Raw genomic sequence first — 18,093 nt, forward strand, 5'->3', positions numbered from 1 at the left:
CAAAGTTGGTGAAGATCGGATGAAAACTACTTCAATTAGAGAGCACTTGCTAAATGCTTGAAATGGTTTAAGTGACCCTGTGACCTAGTTTTTGACCTGGAATGACCCATATTCCAACTTGACCTAAATACTGTCTAGATACAACTTCTGACCAAGTTTGGTGAAGATTGGATGAAAACTACTTCAATTAGAGAGTGGACACCATGCTAAATGCTTGAAATGCACTAAGTGACCCTGTGACCTAGTTTTTGACCCAGCATGACCCATATTCGAACTTGACCTAGATATTGTCTAGATACAACTTCTGACCAAGTTTGGTGAAGATCGGATGAATACAATTTGAATTAGAGTCCGGACAAAGTGGCGCCGTTGAAAATGCACTAATTGACCCTATGACCTAGTTTTTGACCCGGCATGACCCATATTCGAACTTGGCCTATATATCAACTAGATGCAACTGCTGACCAAGTTTGGTGAAGATCGGATGAATACAATTTGAAATAGAGTCCGGACAAAGTGGCCCCTTTGAAAATGCACTTATTGACCCTATGACCTAGTTTTTGACCCGGCATGACCCATATTCGAACTTGGCCTAGATATCAACTAGATGCAACTGCTGACCAAGTTTGGTGAAGATCGGATGAATACAATTTGAATTAGAGTCCGGACAAAGTGATGCCTTCCGCCCGCCGCCCGCCGCCCGCCGCCCGCCGCCCGCCAAGGGGTTTCACATAATACGTCCCGTATTTATACGGGCGTATAAAAAGCATTTTTTCAAGATACAAAGGGCCATAACTCTGTTATTAACAGATGGTGTAAAATGCCATTTTGCGTGCATCATCCTGTTATCCATATATGTACTCATACCAAGTTTCAATGAAATCCACCAAAGCACTTCCAAGATATGGCTCTGGACAGACAACAATAACAGCAAAAACAATATCCCTCCACCTATGACAGTGGATAAAAGTACTGATCTAAAACAAAAATGGTGAAAAACGACCTTTCACCAAAGAGCATAGGAATTGTTTCTGACATGTTGTCTGGTAATTGGATAGAATAATCGAAAGTAAAATTAAAATCATCCAAGTTAAAGAGCCAAACAAAACAAAATCAGGACACCCAGACCACCCTACCTATGATTTCCTGTATGAACTGGAAGGGGGGCATAACAAACATTATTCATTTTACCATGGGTAATGTCCAAATAATATTTCACAGTGTCTTAAACACTGTTGCAAGATGTATAATTTGTTCTGTCCATTTTAAAGCCCTAAACGTCAAATAAAAGAACAAACTTTGCAGAAACGCTATGGTCTTCTTATAAAAAAAACAAAAACAGACTGCCCTTAAATCAGTCAAATGATAACAATATGGTAATAATTAATAGGATGGTTCTATACATGCGATAATTTGTGAAGCCTCTGGAGTAAATAGGGTTACTACATTACTTTCATACTGAGCGTATAGATCTAGTAAAGCATTTATTCTAATCGTGTTAAGCTCTTTCAAATAGAAAAATTAACTAAAAGAATTTCTCACAAAATAGTTTTCAGACAAATAAAACAAAAATGTTCAAAAGGTTAGCTTTTAGCATGCATTAACTGATTTTGGATGCACATAAAATTTAATATTTAATTTTCGAAATCCTAGTAACCACCATCATCAAAAGAAATTCGACAAAAATCCGAGCAAAAATGTAATACGCTGGGATTCCTCTAATACCAATCACTTTATTTGATGTAGTCTTTGTGTTCAGCAGTGAAGCAATTGGATCATTAATGACATAAACTGAACTACATGTCAATCTGACTTGTCCTAACTCATGTATATGCATGCATATAAACTTGGAATGGTAAGTGGAAAATATTGTATATATCTTGCTTCCTACACATTACTTAACACACAGTTATTGTAAACATTTATTAGAATATTAAAAAAACAACATCTGACCCCATCAGAAACCATGGATGGCTTTCCATAATACTTTCTTTACAAAGTCAAACAGTGTATCTTAAACAAAGGACAACAGTCCTTGAAGTGTTACTTCAATAAATTAGATAAATTTGTGTCTTGTTCTGAGAAAACTGGGCATAATGCATGTGCGTAAAGTGTCATCCCAGATTAGCCTGTGCAGTCCGCACAGGCTAATCAGGGACGACACTTTCCGCTTTAATGGTATTTTTCGTTAAAAGGAAGTCCCTTTATACCGAAAATCTAGTTAAAGCGGAAAGTGTTGTACCTGATTAGCCTGTGCAGACTGCACAGGCTAATCTGGGACGACACTTTACGCACATTCCTTATGCCCAGTTTTCTCAGAACAAGACACAATTCTTCACTCTTATAAGGCTGCTCTTGCTATCAGCTCCTCAGTGCTGCCTCGATAGAGTTCTCAAAGGCACATTTGTTTCTCCAAATATCCTGGTATTTCTTGAGAGGTATCACAAACGTGCTGATATCGTCAAACGAGGCATTCTCTCCACTGCTCTTCTTCCAGCCCTGTCCTGTGAAAGTTCCACGCGCCTCCATCACCAAACGTTGGGCCGCAATAATATATCTGAAATACAAGGGACAAAATTGTCACAAAACCAGGTTTTCAATAATTAAAAAAAAGTCAGATAAGGGAGACAACTTCAACTCAAAATGTGCATTGCTACTGATTGTTCATCACAGTTACCCCCTTGTTTCAAAATCAATGTATTTTTAGTCGTGGCGACCTTGACCTTGGAGATATCTACGTACTTATTTTGCGTGAGACACCGTCCAATGATGGTGAACAAATGTGCCAAATGATTTTAAAATCTGACAATGAATGACATAGTTATGGCCCGGACAAGCTCATTTATGGCCATTTTTGACCTTTGTACTCAAAGTGTGACCTTGACCTTGGAGATATCGATGCATTGCTACTGATTGTTCATCACAGTTACCCCCTTGTTTCAAAATCAATGTATTTTAAGTCGTGGCGACCTTGACCTTGGAGATATCTGCGTAATTATTTTGCGTGACACACCGTCCAATGATGGTGAACAAATGTGCCAAATGATTTTAAAATCTGACAATGAATGACATAGTTATGGCCCGGACAAGCTCATTTATGGCCATTTTTGACCTTTGAACTCATAGTGTGACCTTGACCTTGGAGAAATCGACGCAATTATTTCGCACGACACACTGTCCAATGATGGTGAACAAATGTGCCAAATGATTTTAAAATCTGACAATGAACAACATAGTTATGGCCTGGACAAGCTTGTTCCGCCCGCCAGCCAGCCGCTTGCATTTGCCAATCTAATAACCAGTTTTTTCCTTTGGAAAACCTGGTTAAAAATTCAAGCAATGTGCTATTGTTATATTTTATTGTGCTGTTGATATATTGTACTCTGCTATTGTTATATTGTAATGTGCTTGTTATATTGTCATGTGCTATAGCACAGTTGACTATACATGTGTATCATTAAAGTGGAAAGTGTGATGTTTAGTTTGCACTCCAACACACAACTCAGGCTGTTTAGGGACAACATTTGAACATAATTTAAAGCTGTTTTTTCCATACAACACCTTAATTCTAAACTTGATACATCAAGATAATGGTAGACAAAGAACCTTTGTGTTGAAATCAGCCATGAAAACGTCGAAAATATTATAAAACAAGCAGATGTGGTTATTTTTCATCTAGAATTTATAAAAGCAAACTTTGTTTTTTCCAAATCTTTGATCTTCTGGGGCCCATTTTGACCATTTTCATGTAGCTCTTTAGATTTTTGCAGCTCATTACGAACGATTTCTGCAGCTCTCGCATTTGTAACAACGTCCCACAATCCATCTGTTGCCATTATTAATACGTCCGTCTGGTCATACTTTTCTTCCCTGAGATCTATTACCTTAACCTGAGTTGGAATTAAATATAAGCATAAAATAAATGGAGATAACAATGAAAAAATCAAACAAAAGTGTATTCAAGGTTTAAAATACTATCTGGTATTTTTCTCAAGACTTATTATAAATATTTAACATAGTGTACTAAGGTTCTAAACAGTCAAAAAATGGCAACTCGATTTAAGAGAATTTGCATCTTTACTAAGCTTATAAACTAAATATATTATTGTAAAAAGTATTGTCTTAATAACAAAAATGTGATATAAATATTTTGCATAAATTGAAACAATGCTAATGGAACAAAAAATTGTGAAAATTTTCTTAGCATGTTTATTGATTTTTGGGAAACAATGTTTTCCATGTTTATTATTATAACCAAATTGTTGGAAATGGCCAAAGTACACATGGTTCACACAAATGTTCTCAGCATAAATAATATGAAATACCACAACACTTTCAAAAGTTAAAGGATCATATCAATGGCTAATATGGTGTTTTATCTGACCTTGTACAGAGTACTTGTTTTTCACTGGCTTAGCAAGATCAAATGCAGAATCTGTATACTTGTATTACATATTTTCCAAAATAACATTAATTTCAAAAATTATCTTTTAAAAGGTTGCTTAACATATAAGTATCGTTTTTAAATATGCTCCGTAAAATATATTAAATTATACAAAAATGCACAGGGACACTTTCAATGACACGTGTAATTAAGTAGTAGAAGTAAAATTGATTTGCCCTTTAGAGGGCTATAACCACTGTTGGTCAGGCAAGTATATTGTTATACCTCTGGAACGCAGGAGAGGAATGGTTTGATGGAGATGTCAGATTCATAGATATACAGATCATGGTCCCCAAGGCCCCTTGACACGCCAATAGTCCCCATTATGCGTGCCTGAGAAATGGAGAGTGCATAGAATTAAAACAAATATTTGTCAATGTAAGTTGAACTTGTTGAAAATAACATACTCCCAACAATAGGTAAATCAACAAAAAAGTGTGATTGAAAATACTAGATGAATTTCTCAACCACGAAAGCTTTTTTGATAAATGAAAATAGAAAATCAATAGATGCTGTCATTCAAATCATTAAAATTCGTTTACATGTATTAAAGCTACAATTTAAAAATAATTGACTGTAATGCAAGAACTATAACCTGCAACCGCTACTTGTGAAAACTCCTATCAATTAAAGATAATGCATTACTTTCTAATCGCACCTCAATTTGTCACAGCAGTATTTAGATTTAATTCTTTAAAAAAGACCTTTGCTGAAAAATAAAAGATCATGCATAATCATCATAAAAGCATCTTCAGACCTTTTAAGATATCACAGGATCCAGTTTTGCAGAAAGACAGACTGGTAGACAGACAGGTTGACACAAACTCAAGTCTGCTTCAGCAAACCTTTTTGTTTTTTAAATAGATAATTGAACCACGAGTCATTCAATACCCCGTGGTAAAAATTAAATAAACCATACACTCAACCATGATTGTTTATTTATACATAAACATTCTTACATTCTTCCCATGCCCTATCACAAGTGGGAACTTGGTGTCATCTTCATCAATCGTCTTGAATTTCCTGAAAGAATTTGTCACAAAAATACTTGAATGATTCTCCAATCTCTATGGTATTCTTGCGTAACCAAACAAACTGAAATTTAAAATCAATTTTATTTTCAGTTTGCAAACATAATTACATGTATTTTGTTATTTTGTTTATTTAACATCAGTTTTGTGTCTTGTATTCAAAAATTGTAGCTGGACAAATAATGTTCCACTCTTTATTTATTTTTTTTTTAAATATTTAACAATTATTCATATGCAGTATGCTGGTATCTAATTGTAACAATTATCTCTAATATTGTTCATTAATGCAACACATTTCTTCATACTATGACTAAGAAATTATTAACTCTTAAAGCGCTGGAGCTGAATTTTAAAGGCCTTTGCAAACAGTTTGGATCCAGATGAGACGCCACAGAACGTGGCGTCTCATCTGGATCCAAACTGTTTGCTATTCTGATAGTATTCTTTGAAAAAAAATGAAGAAAATGCTTATTTTAGAAATTCAGCAGACGACATTTTAGCAGAAGACAAATTACCCAGCATGCAAAGGGTTAATCTAGAATTATTTAAATAATAAAATCTAATAAATCTTCTACCATCCAGTAGTGCCAGGCACCCTACATAACATTCGAGATCCAATGTCAGATTTCGCCACCCGTCTTTGGAACTCAAGTGAGCAGAACTCATTGTGCAGCAGTTCTGGATTTGTAAAGCCCTGAAATCAGTCGATGTCAATTTCCAATCCTTCAAAATATAGAATACCGGTTTATTTCAATGTGGCACACAACTTCCTGAATTTTGACCAATCATCAAACATTTCACATCCTGATTTCATGATGTTTTATAGTGGAAGTTTTACATGTTTAATGAATTCACAAGTGCCTGATACTTAATAGATAAATGTTAATATTATATTTTTAAAAGAAAACATAAAACGTCAATGTTGTTAATAAATTGGTGTTTTGTGTGCATACACATTTTATAGCAACATTTGGCAGTAAACAGCAAATAAAAATAAACTAATAACCATCATAAATAATAATGATACCCTTCAAATACAAGCAAAATTTTAGTTCCAAGATTTCAAAATGTTAATACATCGATTATCATTGCACTTGCAAGACTTGGTTTAAGAATGCAACTATATTTAAGGAATCATTTGAATATAACAAATGTGTTGGTTTCAGAGTCAATGTATATTCAAATAACCTTTAAATGGATTCTCTGCTTCTCTTTTTCTGGGGTGAAATCTGTAGACACCTGTTTGACAGTGGTTCCATGTAAAAGCACTGCTCTGGAACGCCAAGCGAAAAAGAGTTGTTTCATGCAAATATTCAAATTGATGGTAAAACAAGTAATTAAAAATCATTTGCAGTTCTAAACAATAGTGGTCTAAATAGTCAGCTTACAAGATTATTAAACCACCAAATATTGTCAAGTTAGTACAATATATTTACAGGTATGTTGTTTTATAATGAAGAGAGTTAAGTAATAATTTATGAAAATATAAAGATACAGATACTAATTGGTTATTAATTATTAATAATTAATAAATTTAATGAATAAACTTGCTTAATACAAATTGATAAAATTTTACTGAACCAGTCTTAAATAAGATTTACCTGCTACAAATGAAAAATAAATAAAAATATGTTTGCAATACAAGAACAATGTATGAATTTAACAGGTATAACATAAATAACACAACCTATCCCCACAAATGTCAAATAGCAAAATCTGAAAGCTCACTAATGGCATGGATTGCCAGTCCTGAACCAACTGAAAAAATCTGAAATTTCTTAAGATTGCACTTGATAAAGACATGTGCTTTTTGTAACATACCTACTATCCCCTGCATTGGCAACATACAGTTTTCCGTTTACAAATAAAGCGACTATGGCTGTACATCCCCCTCTCACATTGAACTTTTCACCGTCCTTCTTCAGCCTTTGATCCTGGAATGGTTGTTTTATTTATGTTTCTTAATAAGGCATGACTGGACACAATTTATATGTACAAACTTCAGGGTTAATGAATCATTTGCATTTGCTATTGTCAACTGGTGACCATCTTAGATATTACCATCACTGACCCTTTGTTTTCAAGATGGTCATATGCTCTAGTAAAACTAAAGTACGATTATAATTTTTCACTTTCTTAAGACAAACAAACAGAAGTGTTACAATTTTGCATATATATAATCATTTAATTCCTTGGGTAACATCTGAAATCCTCATAGCAATTGAACCCATGGAGAGGTCACAATGGGTTAGTAATTAGGGTTTCAAAATTGAAACCCAGAAGCTCAGGGTTCAGGGAGCTTCTAATGATCTCTCTATAGACACCAGGTACAATACAGCTAGACTCATAAGTGTCATAAACAAGAGGGCCATGATGGCCCTAATTCGCTCACCTGAGAGGAGTTGGTTCATTCAATGTTTACCTAATGCCAAACTTGACGTAGATATTGACCAGACAAACATCCTGGTCAAGTTTCATCATTATTGAACCAAAAGTCTGGCATATGGAGTGTTTTTGTTTTTGTAAGATTTAAAATGGTGACCTATATTTTGATTTGACCCCCCTTACCAAACATCAAACTTTGCTTACAAAAATAAATATTATGACCAAGATTAATAAAATCTGAAACAAAATTTGACCTCTAGAGTGTTTACAAGGATTTTGTATAATATAATGAAAATTAGGACAATCTAAGGGCAATAATTATGGCATTCATTATGTGATTTTGCTAATGATCAAATTTGACTGAGATCTTACAGCAACTTTGATAAAGAATGCTTGAGAAATGTGAATGCTAGAGTGTTTACAAACCAAATGTGGACAGACGGACAGCGGACAAAGACCAATCCTAAAACCTCACCTGAGCAATCAGGTGAGCTTAAAAATGTGTTTCCTCCATCTGAGCCATTTTCTAACTTGTCCAAGAAATCAATAAAACCAATGTATTGACTAAGTTTCAAGATGATTAGGCAAAATATGTGACTTCTATAGTGTTCGATCACAAGGTTTCTCTCTATATAGTCACATAACGAAAACTGCCCCACCCCCATGGCGGCCATTTGCAAACTAAACTCATCTGAGATATATATAAAACCAATCTTTTCACTAAGTTTCATGATGATTGGGCAAAAAATGTGACTTCAAGAGTGGACCCCCCCCCCAGAAGCCATGTTATTCAACTGACCGGAACCAACCATTTTTTAACTCAACTGTATCAAGGAACAAAAGTTCTGACCAAATTTCATGAAGATTGGGCCAAAAATGTGACTTCTAGAGTGTTACATGTTTTCACTATATACATATAGAGTAAAATGCCCCGCCCACTGGCGGCCATGTTTTTTCACCGATCTGGACAATTTTTGAACTCGTCTGAGATATCAATAAAAACAATGTTTTGACAAACTTTCATGATGATTGGGCAAAAATTGTGACTTCTAGAGTGTTTACAAGGTTTCTCTGTAGCCAAATAAAGAAAACTGCCCAGCCCACTGGTGGCCATGTTTTTCAATGGACCAGAACCACTTTTGAACTCAACCAACATATCATTAAGACAAACATTTTGACAAAGTTACATGGAGATTGGGCATTAAATGTGACTTCTACAGTGTTTACAAGTTTGTTTGTTTTTTACCTAGTGACCTAGTTTTTGACCCAGCATGACCCAGTTTCGAACTCGATCAAGATATTATTGGGACAAATCTTCTGACCAAGTTTCATGCAGATCGGACAATAAATGCGGCCTCTAGAGTGTTTACGAACAAATGTGGACGGACGGATGGACGACGGACAAAGACCGGTCACAAAAGCTCACCTGAGCAATCAGGTGAGCTAAAAAAACATCGAACTTCTAATAACCATAAACACATAAATGATACACACAACTACACTGTATTATTATGAAAACATTAATAGTCAAAGGGGAGTAACTACTGTTAAACTTAAATGCAATATTTAGAAGAGTTGTCTCCCATGTTACATGACCTCAATTCATAATTGTTTACAAGCCTTTTTTAATATATAAATATAAGGAAAACTGCCCCGTCTTCCTGGCAACCATGTTTTTCAACGTGCCGGAACCATTTTCAAACTTAACTCGCGTATCAAGGAAACAAAAGTTCTGACCAAATTTCCTGAAGATTGGGCCAAAAATGTGAGTTTAGAGTGTCACATGTTTTCACTATATACATATAGAGTAAAATGCCCCGCCTACTGGCGGCCATGTTTTTTCACCGATCTGGACCATTTTTGAACTCGTCCGAGATATCAATAAAACCAATGTTTTGACCAACTTTCATGATGATTGGGCAAAAATTGTGACTTCTATAGTGTTTACAAGGTTTCTCTGTAGCCAAATAAAGAAAACGGCCCCGCCCACTGGTGGCCATGTTTTTCAACGGACCAGAACCACTTTTGAACTCAACCAACATATCATTAAGACAAACATTTTGACAAAGTTACATGGAGATTGGGCATTAAATGTGACTTCTACAGTATTTACAAGGTTGTTCTTTTTTTTGACCTAGTGACCTAGTTTTTGACCCAGCATGACCCAGTTTCGAACTTGATCAAGATATCATTGGGACAAATCTTCTGACCAAGTTTCATGCAGATCGGACAATAAATGCGGCCTCTAGAGTGTTTACGAACAAATGTGGACGGACGACGGACAAAGACTGGTCACAAAAGCTCACCTGAGCAATCAGGTGAGCTAAAAAAAATCAGACTCAAGAGTGTCTTAATTTTTGTCAAAATATCTATATGATTCCAAAAATGGTCCAAGGAATATAAAAAAAGAGACGCACAAGCATCTTAATAAACTATCGTGGTATGACTGTTGATATAATAAATGTAAAAAAATCAAGCTCAAAATACAGTTATTTGAAGTAAAGGCCCCATTTAAAATATTTTATTATATACCTGTTTAATGCTTTTAACAAAATACAGATTGTATCAATCGTTGAAATAAAAAATCCTGTATTACGCTACTTGCTGATGTCACATTACAAGCACCAAAAATAGGAAACCCCCATATTACGCAATATATTACGTAGTACATCGTGTGACGTCATTTCTGTGACGAAACACAATAGTTTTATTTAAACTCTCTGGAATTTAAGGACATGTCGGACGTGGTGTTTTTAACACTAAACTATTTGTTTAAAACGATCGAATGCATATCGTTTTTAGGATTGTGAGTTTATCATGCATAAATGTTAATTTCGATAGAAATACAATAAAATAGTAAGGTTTAAACTAAGTTTCGATAAAGACATGGAGGAATAGAAGTGTAAGTGCATATCGTTTCAACGCTTTTGTTATAAACATCGGATCAAAGTTATCAACTTAATTGTTATAAACATAGGATTAACGATGTCATTAAAGGGATCTTTTCAATTTTTTGGTAAATTGACAAAATTGAAAAAAGTTGTTTTAGATTCGCAAGTTTTCGTTTTAGTTATGATATTTGTGAGGAAACAGTAATACTGAACATTTACCATGGTCTAATATAGCCATTATATGCATCTATTGACGATTTAAAACCCTGAAAATTATAAAGCGTTGCAACGCAAAACGATTGAATAATTTGGAGAGTTCAGTTGTTGTCGTTTAATTTTGTGAAACTTCAAAGATTGCTTATATAAACTATAAAATACGTCGCTCATACAGACATGGCAGGATGGCCGAGCGGTCTAATTGGTTTTTACTTCAGGACTCCGGGGGTCACTGGTTCGAGCCCTGCTGCGGGCTACTTTTTTTTCCTTTTTTAAATTTTATTCTTAAGTTTTACTGGAGCTTTTTAGATCCAATGTTAACATTTATCAATATAAAGCATTTAACGAAAAACTTCAAAAAATGCCAAAATCTGTGAAAAGGCCCCTTTAAGGTAAGCATGTCGGAATCCTGTGTTTTCCCGGTTCAAATGTTTACACGGTAATCTACATTAACTGTATTCAAATGCGTCTTAAATCAACTATGGCGTACCGTTTAAGTCATTGTTTTGTCAGTTTTGTTAAAGCAAAAATACAATTGTTAACTGTTTTCGTTAGTTGTTGTATATAATAAAAGGAATATTACGCTAGCCAATTGTTCCAAGAGTTTGTATTCAGTCTCGTGGCTTGTGCTATTTCGCATCAAACTCGAGGCTCCGCTTCTCGTGTGATACGTCATCACACAAGCCACTCTACTGAAAACAAACTCTTGGAACAACTGACTAGCGTAATATTCCGTATATATTTCATAGTTTGCACCACACTAAATCACCATCAGCTGGAATGCCTCTTCCAGTGCCCCCACTATGAGGTCATCATCAGTGACCCTACTGAACCCCAGTGTAATGGGCTCAGTCTCTAGGGTCTCTTTTCCAGCACTGGCCCGCATAGCAACTAGGCGGTCCACACACTCTGATAACAGGTCCTAGAGAAGCAGATAAAATAATTGTTTTTGTCTAGATACCAGTACTTAACATCAGGCCAAATTTTTCCTTTCAGGCCTCATGACTTTAAACAATCTACAGTCTTGATTTCAAACCTTTAAACAATTAATATCAAATTTAACATGTATTCTCATTGGTTGAAATTTTAAATTGAGACAAAGTTTCAGAATGTTTTGTTGTGTTGCCAGGACTCAATTTATAAATTAAAGGAATTTTACCAAAGATTCACTTTACTTCTTTGGTTTGTTGTTCCCTTTTATTAAACTATTTAACTAAAATCATAAATGGGGCAAATCAGAGACAGGGCAGTGTTTATCAAATTTGTTGAGACCATGGTTAAAAGCCTGAATGAGAATCACATTCATAGTTTTAGCGATGATCATGTCTCCTTAATTTATCAATGATTCTCAAACGAGGCTGGCAATATAATGTTCTGTCCTGTTCTTTAGGCGTCACTACATATATGTAGCAGTCATATCAGGTATATTATCCATAAACAATCATTAAATTGACTTCTTAATGAACAAACATAAAACATTATGACAATTGACACACTTTTTATGAAGTGTCCCTTATGCAAAAAAATGCAATTTTGACTATTGTTTTTTCATGAGACTAGAGGTCATCGTATTGCGGTCAGGGCTTGTCCAATAAATTATTAGATCATAATCTTCTATGAATATATGACCACATTGTGACACGTAGCCGTTACATGATGAACATGTAGTTATCCATGTATCACTGTCTTCACAATTATGACACTGTCTTCAAAAAATTTGGTTACAAGTTAACCAACATATAAGAATTGTTTAAAGTGAATAAAACTTCATTTAACACAAGTATTACATATAATTTTACTCATGATGAAAAAATACAGTTTTAACTTTTACAGACCTAAGAAATTTTTTAAAATTTACATATTTATTTATTGATAGATTGATTACATACTCTCTTAACCACATAGAATGACAATCAACACTATTTTTTCGGAGAGAGGGGGTTGGGGAGATGTGGCATCAAATTATTTACCAAAAGTGCTTTTTTCCTAGTTATTTTTTTCATACTTCAATCTAAAGTTATTAAATTTCAGACCTTACAATGTATGAAGCAAAGAAAATTGATGGTAATTGTTTTCTAATTAATGCGTCTGACACATTGCAAATGATTGCTATTTGTTATCATAACAAGAAGGCAGAGTGTTACCACATTTAACCAAACAAAAAGGTCAAGACCAAGTCTTGGCAAGTGAAGAAAAACAAATTCATATCCTTCAGTTATTTATAATGGGAAACAGCAAAATCTTCATAAGCATAATGTATTATCTCCATTGCTTTTTATGTTACAAAATATAACAACAGCCAGGAACACATTTTATGTCACAATATGCTTTCTAATACAATGGGAAAAAGCAAAAATAAAAAAGAATGCAGAAGATAGAATAGTATGAGACATCCAGAAATACACTTGTATTGGACAATACACATCAACAGATAACCCGATTCCTGTTTTATCACACACACAATACGGAAATTTAACACACATCTACATTTTTTTTTAAACACACTCAGTTTGATATATTTAGCCTGGTGATACCCATCTATCAGTCTAAGAAGCTATTGTCCTCAAATATACATTATTTAAATAAATAAATCAAAGAAACCACATCAGACTGAAGTACTTTTTTTATACAGAAATAAACATTCAGTTAGATTTGCTGATGCGTTCTCGCTCAGATATCGGCTGCATTCTACACCTGGTCAACATTCATTTTATGTGTTGTGATGGTACTGTCTACCAATGTATTCATTATTACCGATCTGGATGGTTGATAGAATATGCTTCATTTTTAACTTAAGCTTAACAGACAAGAGTAAAGGTTATATGAACAAAATACATAGTGGTTTACATGACGCAATCAATTTACTTTAAAGGGACCTGTTCACAGTTTGGTACAGGGACAAATTTGAAAAAAAATGGTTTCAGATTTGCAATGTTTCGTTTTAGTTAATATGTTATTTGCGAGGAAACAATAATTCTGAACATTTACCATTCTCTAAAATATCCATTATATCCATCGTTTAACTATTTAAAAACCTGAAAATTATAAAGCGTTACAAACACGAAAGGAATGAATAATTTGGAGAGTTCTGTTGTAATCATAATATTTTGTGACACTACCTGGATTGCGTAAATTAAGTACAATAATCCATAACATGTGTATCAGCACTGATGGCCAATTAGTTAAAGTGTCAGACTTTTACTCAAAGGGTCAGAGGTTCGAGCCCAGGTTTGGATAACTTTTTTCTCTCTATATGTTTTATACTGGAGCTTTTTAGTTCTGATGTTTACATTTATCAACTTAAAGCTTCTAATTACAAAATTCAAAACATATATCAAAATCTGTGAACAAGTCCCTTTCACAGTCATCCAATTATCAACTTAATTTCATTTTTTCAATTAGCACTAACATCCTTCACAGTTAAGATAATTGATCAACAGTGGCCATGTTTTGATTGTTAAATACTTTTTAAAAATTTACATAATATTGAAAACATATTCCACTAAACTAAATGAAGTTACGTCTGGTTCACAAATAATGCAGCTTCAGGCCCATTAATAAACTTAAAAATAACAAGAAATATCTTTAAAAAAAGATATACGGCGTAAATAGTTTAATGAATGAGATCAAGGATAGCGAATGTCTTTTTCTGTGCAGTTCTTAGCTGCATCACACGCAGTACGGGATGTTACGGGGAGTTTTCGCGGCTTATTTTACATTATAACATATTGCTGGTCATAAACCTATAGATACAAAACAGAAAACCAAAAGAAGAATGGAAGTGAAATTTAAACATATGAGTCAACCGGCCACACGAGAAGTATCCGTATTTATAGGCGCGTTCTTCGAACAAACCTGTTTTAGTGGTTTGTCGGGCATTGCTATTTGATTCGATTATTAACAGTATCAATTATCATCGTGCTAATGCTTAAAGTAATATTATGGGCATTTTGCACTGTTGAATTGAGCTGAAAAGAATTAACAGGTCAAAATAGTTAGTTAAAATGTGGTTACTGATTAATTATCTGCAACTCACCTTGCTACCAGTTGTTTATAAAAATATATTTTATATTCGATATTCTTACGTGACCCACCCAGTCCTGTAAGCTGAAATGATCCGTAAAACAATTTCGTGTCTTTGTGTCGTATGAACAAATCTGCACTAAAACTAAATTTAGGTTCAACTCGTAAACGCATGATCAGTTGTCAAACGAAAGTACGGTTGATATTCAAATGCATTATTTTTCTCTTTCTGGTATATTGTTTTAGTATGATGATGCTGCATTAATTAATATAAGTGTATATGAAGTAGAAACATCAAAAATAATCAACGGTTGCGATAGACACCTATAAACTGTTACATGCTCATAATATCACTTTAGTACATTAGGCAATATGGATGAATAATTATTGTTAAATTTATCAACAATAATATTTATCATTGTATTGTTGAAAACACATTAAGAATCTATTATTTACATACCATAATTATATTGCTGAATATCTTCATTTAACATATTTCTGGTCTAAAGAAAATTCCAGGTCACCTAGTTCACGGATAGCGTCTTTATTATATAACGATTATTTTACTGGCCGCCAACTCCGGTGATGACCTGTATATAAACTCTGAATGTCCGCGAATTGACCCGATATACCTCGCGGGTTGAAATGCAATGCTTTAAAGTGAGGCCTCGCTTCCATTGCTCTTTATACTTTTACATGTTAACATGTTGACAGGAATAAGGAAGTAAGTACTAAATATGTGAACATAGCCTTTTAAGTATAAACGCTCTTGCGCTGGTAATACTCTGAAAATAAAAGGTGTACGCACAAACTGTATTGATGTCGAGAATTGAGTGTAAAACTGTTCTATCTATTAAGCCTTTTCATTCGAGATAAAATTGTTTCATACAGTAAAACAGTGTTACAAAGACGCGGATATGTTTCCAATGTTCTGGTGGTATACTCAAATCAGCCAATGGAATAAATGAAGTGTATTCATTCGTACCTAGCCACGGGAAATTTTATTGGAATTTTATTGGACACTTACAAAGGTCAGGCTAAGGTGAAAAGCTGGCTTATGCAGCTTACGCCGAAAAACATATTTTATTGAACATGTTATCCACATTATGAGGCCTTTATTTAGCTTCCACATTGTCAGCCTTGTTTATGATTTGTTTTATGAAGGGAGGCCACTTCTACTTGACTTGATATTGGGAATGTGAAAAGGGTCTATTCTATGAGAGATGAAATTATTTAGAATATAAATATTTCGGCAGTTGACCGCCCCAGAAATTCAACAGTTTGAAAACAAATATGCTTACAAACTTTAGGTAGGCTTGAGACAATAAAAATTACGGCATCCTCATACTTATTTAAATTGCAGTTGTACGGGTTATATAAAGCCATAACAAATTTTCTATATGGACTAGAAATTTATACAGGATTGATGCTTAGCCTACTGAAATATTAAAATTCACATTCAAATGTTCAAATGTACCTTATTTTCAGAATATTTGAAACCATGACAAATTACCTTAAAAATGTTAGTTTTTGTAATGTATACAAATGACAGTTAATATGTGTTGTATGGCCTATGTTATGTTCTTAAGTGTCATTAAATGCCTTGCTTATCTGTCATGTTTAAATCAACCAGGGACCTACATGTCCCTGAATAAACTTAGAACAGTTGTTTTTGCTTATGCTTACAGGTACTTTTGACCTTAATATACCACTGATTGTAATTCTTAAATGATAATAAAAATATTATATTAAATCTTAATCAAATTATAGCCTTGATTTTTTGTTCATATTATGACTTATCATTAGACCTATAGAATAATGAATATAATTCTTTAATATTCATTTAACAATCATATTATTAAATCTCTATTTATAAACAAGGAAATATTCCAAATCATAAAAGATGCATAATATTCCACATAAAAAAACACAAATTTTAAAATGTTTAAATAAACATGTAAATGATGTTTTATTTTTTTAATGTTATTTGAAACTGGCTGTGTGTACCCAAATCAAGTAACACATTACTTATTGCGTGAAACCTAGAGTGATATCTAAAAAACATCTGTAGATCCATGGTTTTCTTAATTGTTAAACTGTAAATATCTTTCAGTAAACATCTCTGTATAAAACAGCTAAAAAAACAGCATTTTCACTTTACTTTCAAAAGATACAAATTGGTTAAGGTAAGATTAAACTATCTTTTAAATTTCACACTTAAGAAATCAATATTTAAGAAATAACCAACTACTTTGCAGTGTCCATTCTAGAACACGCAATTGCTTCCAAAGATCGCGCACATTACACAGCATATGTGCGAGAAAATTTGCACGCTCAATATCCATGAGTATTTTTTAAAGATCAAAGAGATATCCACTCCACCGAACATATTTGGTGCCGATTTACGATCGTTTGTCAATTACATTTTACTTTTTACGCAACTTAAAGGCTGAGCGGTATTGTGTTGGAAAGTCAATATTGGCCAATGAGAACGCAAGGTTTGAATGAGCGAAAGCATTTGTAGGCAGTCAATTCTGCAGGAAAATCATGTAGACAACGTGTGACATAATTGCGTGGTTTTGTAGCCGCTGGTTTGTTGGCTTTGTTATACCTACCATGCTCATGGACATTGTGAAGTTCATGCATAACATTGTCAAAACATTTATTCGACATGTTAAGCGTCGTAAGCAATTATTGTTGAATTCTTAAATGAGTGTAATTAAATTTGTAATCTGAAACACATGTCAGAATATTAATGTTTACGCGACATTAACAAATTCTTGCTTCAAATTAACAGTGCTCAATGTATTTCGTGACGGTGTTGATCCTTAGTCTGAATAAAAAGCACACGAAAATCATTCTGCATGTTCAACGTCAAGACAACTGCATGGAAGGCGTGAATGTATCGATTAATGTTTCACAATTTTGTAGCGCAGAGCCATGGATATCATGAAAGCCATGCAAATGAGTAAATGTTATTTGTTATTATTTAAATGATACAGAACTACCATGTGATAAAAGATTTTTGTTTTTTAGTCAAGTTAGTGCATAACTATGGAAAGTGCTTTTTTTATTTAATGGCAGTTACTATAGTGTTTCCCTG

General features: G+C 33.8%; 1 protein-coding gene across 2 annotated transcripts in view; it reads right to left on the reverse strand.

The window, feature by feature from the left end:
• Positions 1 to 1,909: 1,909 nt before the first annotated feature.
• Positions 1,910 to 18,093, reverse strand: part of LOC127832584 (protein phosphatase 1H-like) — a 42,832-nt gene continuing 26,648 nt past the window's right edge. For both annotated transcript variants that reach the window (XM_052358107.1, XM_052358106.1), the window contains 8 exons: positions 11,737 to 11,889; positions 7,297 to 7,409; positions 6,664 to 6,748; positions 6,051 to 6,169; positions 5,404 to 5,467; positions 4,670 to 4,777; positions 3,697 to 3,890; positions 1,910 to 2,557 (listed from right to left, as the gene is read on the reverse strand). In XM_052358107.1, the coding sequence (XP_052214067.1) occupies positions 2,362 to 2,557; positions 3,697 to 3,890; positions 4,670 to 4,777; positions 5,404 to 5,467; positions 6,051 to 6,169; positions 6,664 to 6,748; positions 7,297 to 7,409; positions 11,737 to 11,889 (1,032 nt within the window). In that variant the 3' untranslated portion in view covers positions 1,910 to 2,361. The remainder of the gene's footprint in view (positions 2,558 to 3,696; positions 3,891 to 4,669; positions 4,778 to 5,403; positions 5,468 to 6,050; positions 6,170 to 6,663; positions 6,749 to 7,296; positions 7,410 to 11,736; positions 11,890 to 18,093) is intronic.

Source organism: Dreissena polymorpha, chromosome 5, assembly GCF_020536995.1.
Source record: "Dreissena polymorpha isolate Duluth1 chromosome 5, UMN_Dpol_1.0, whole genome shotgun sequence".
Classification (NCBI taxonomy): Eukaryota; Metazoa; Mollusca; class Bivalvia; order Myida; family Dreissenidae; genus Dreissena; species Dreissena polymorpha.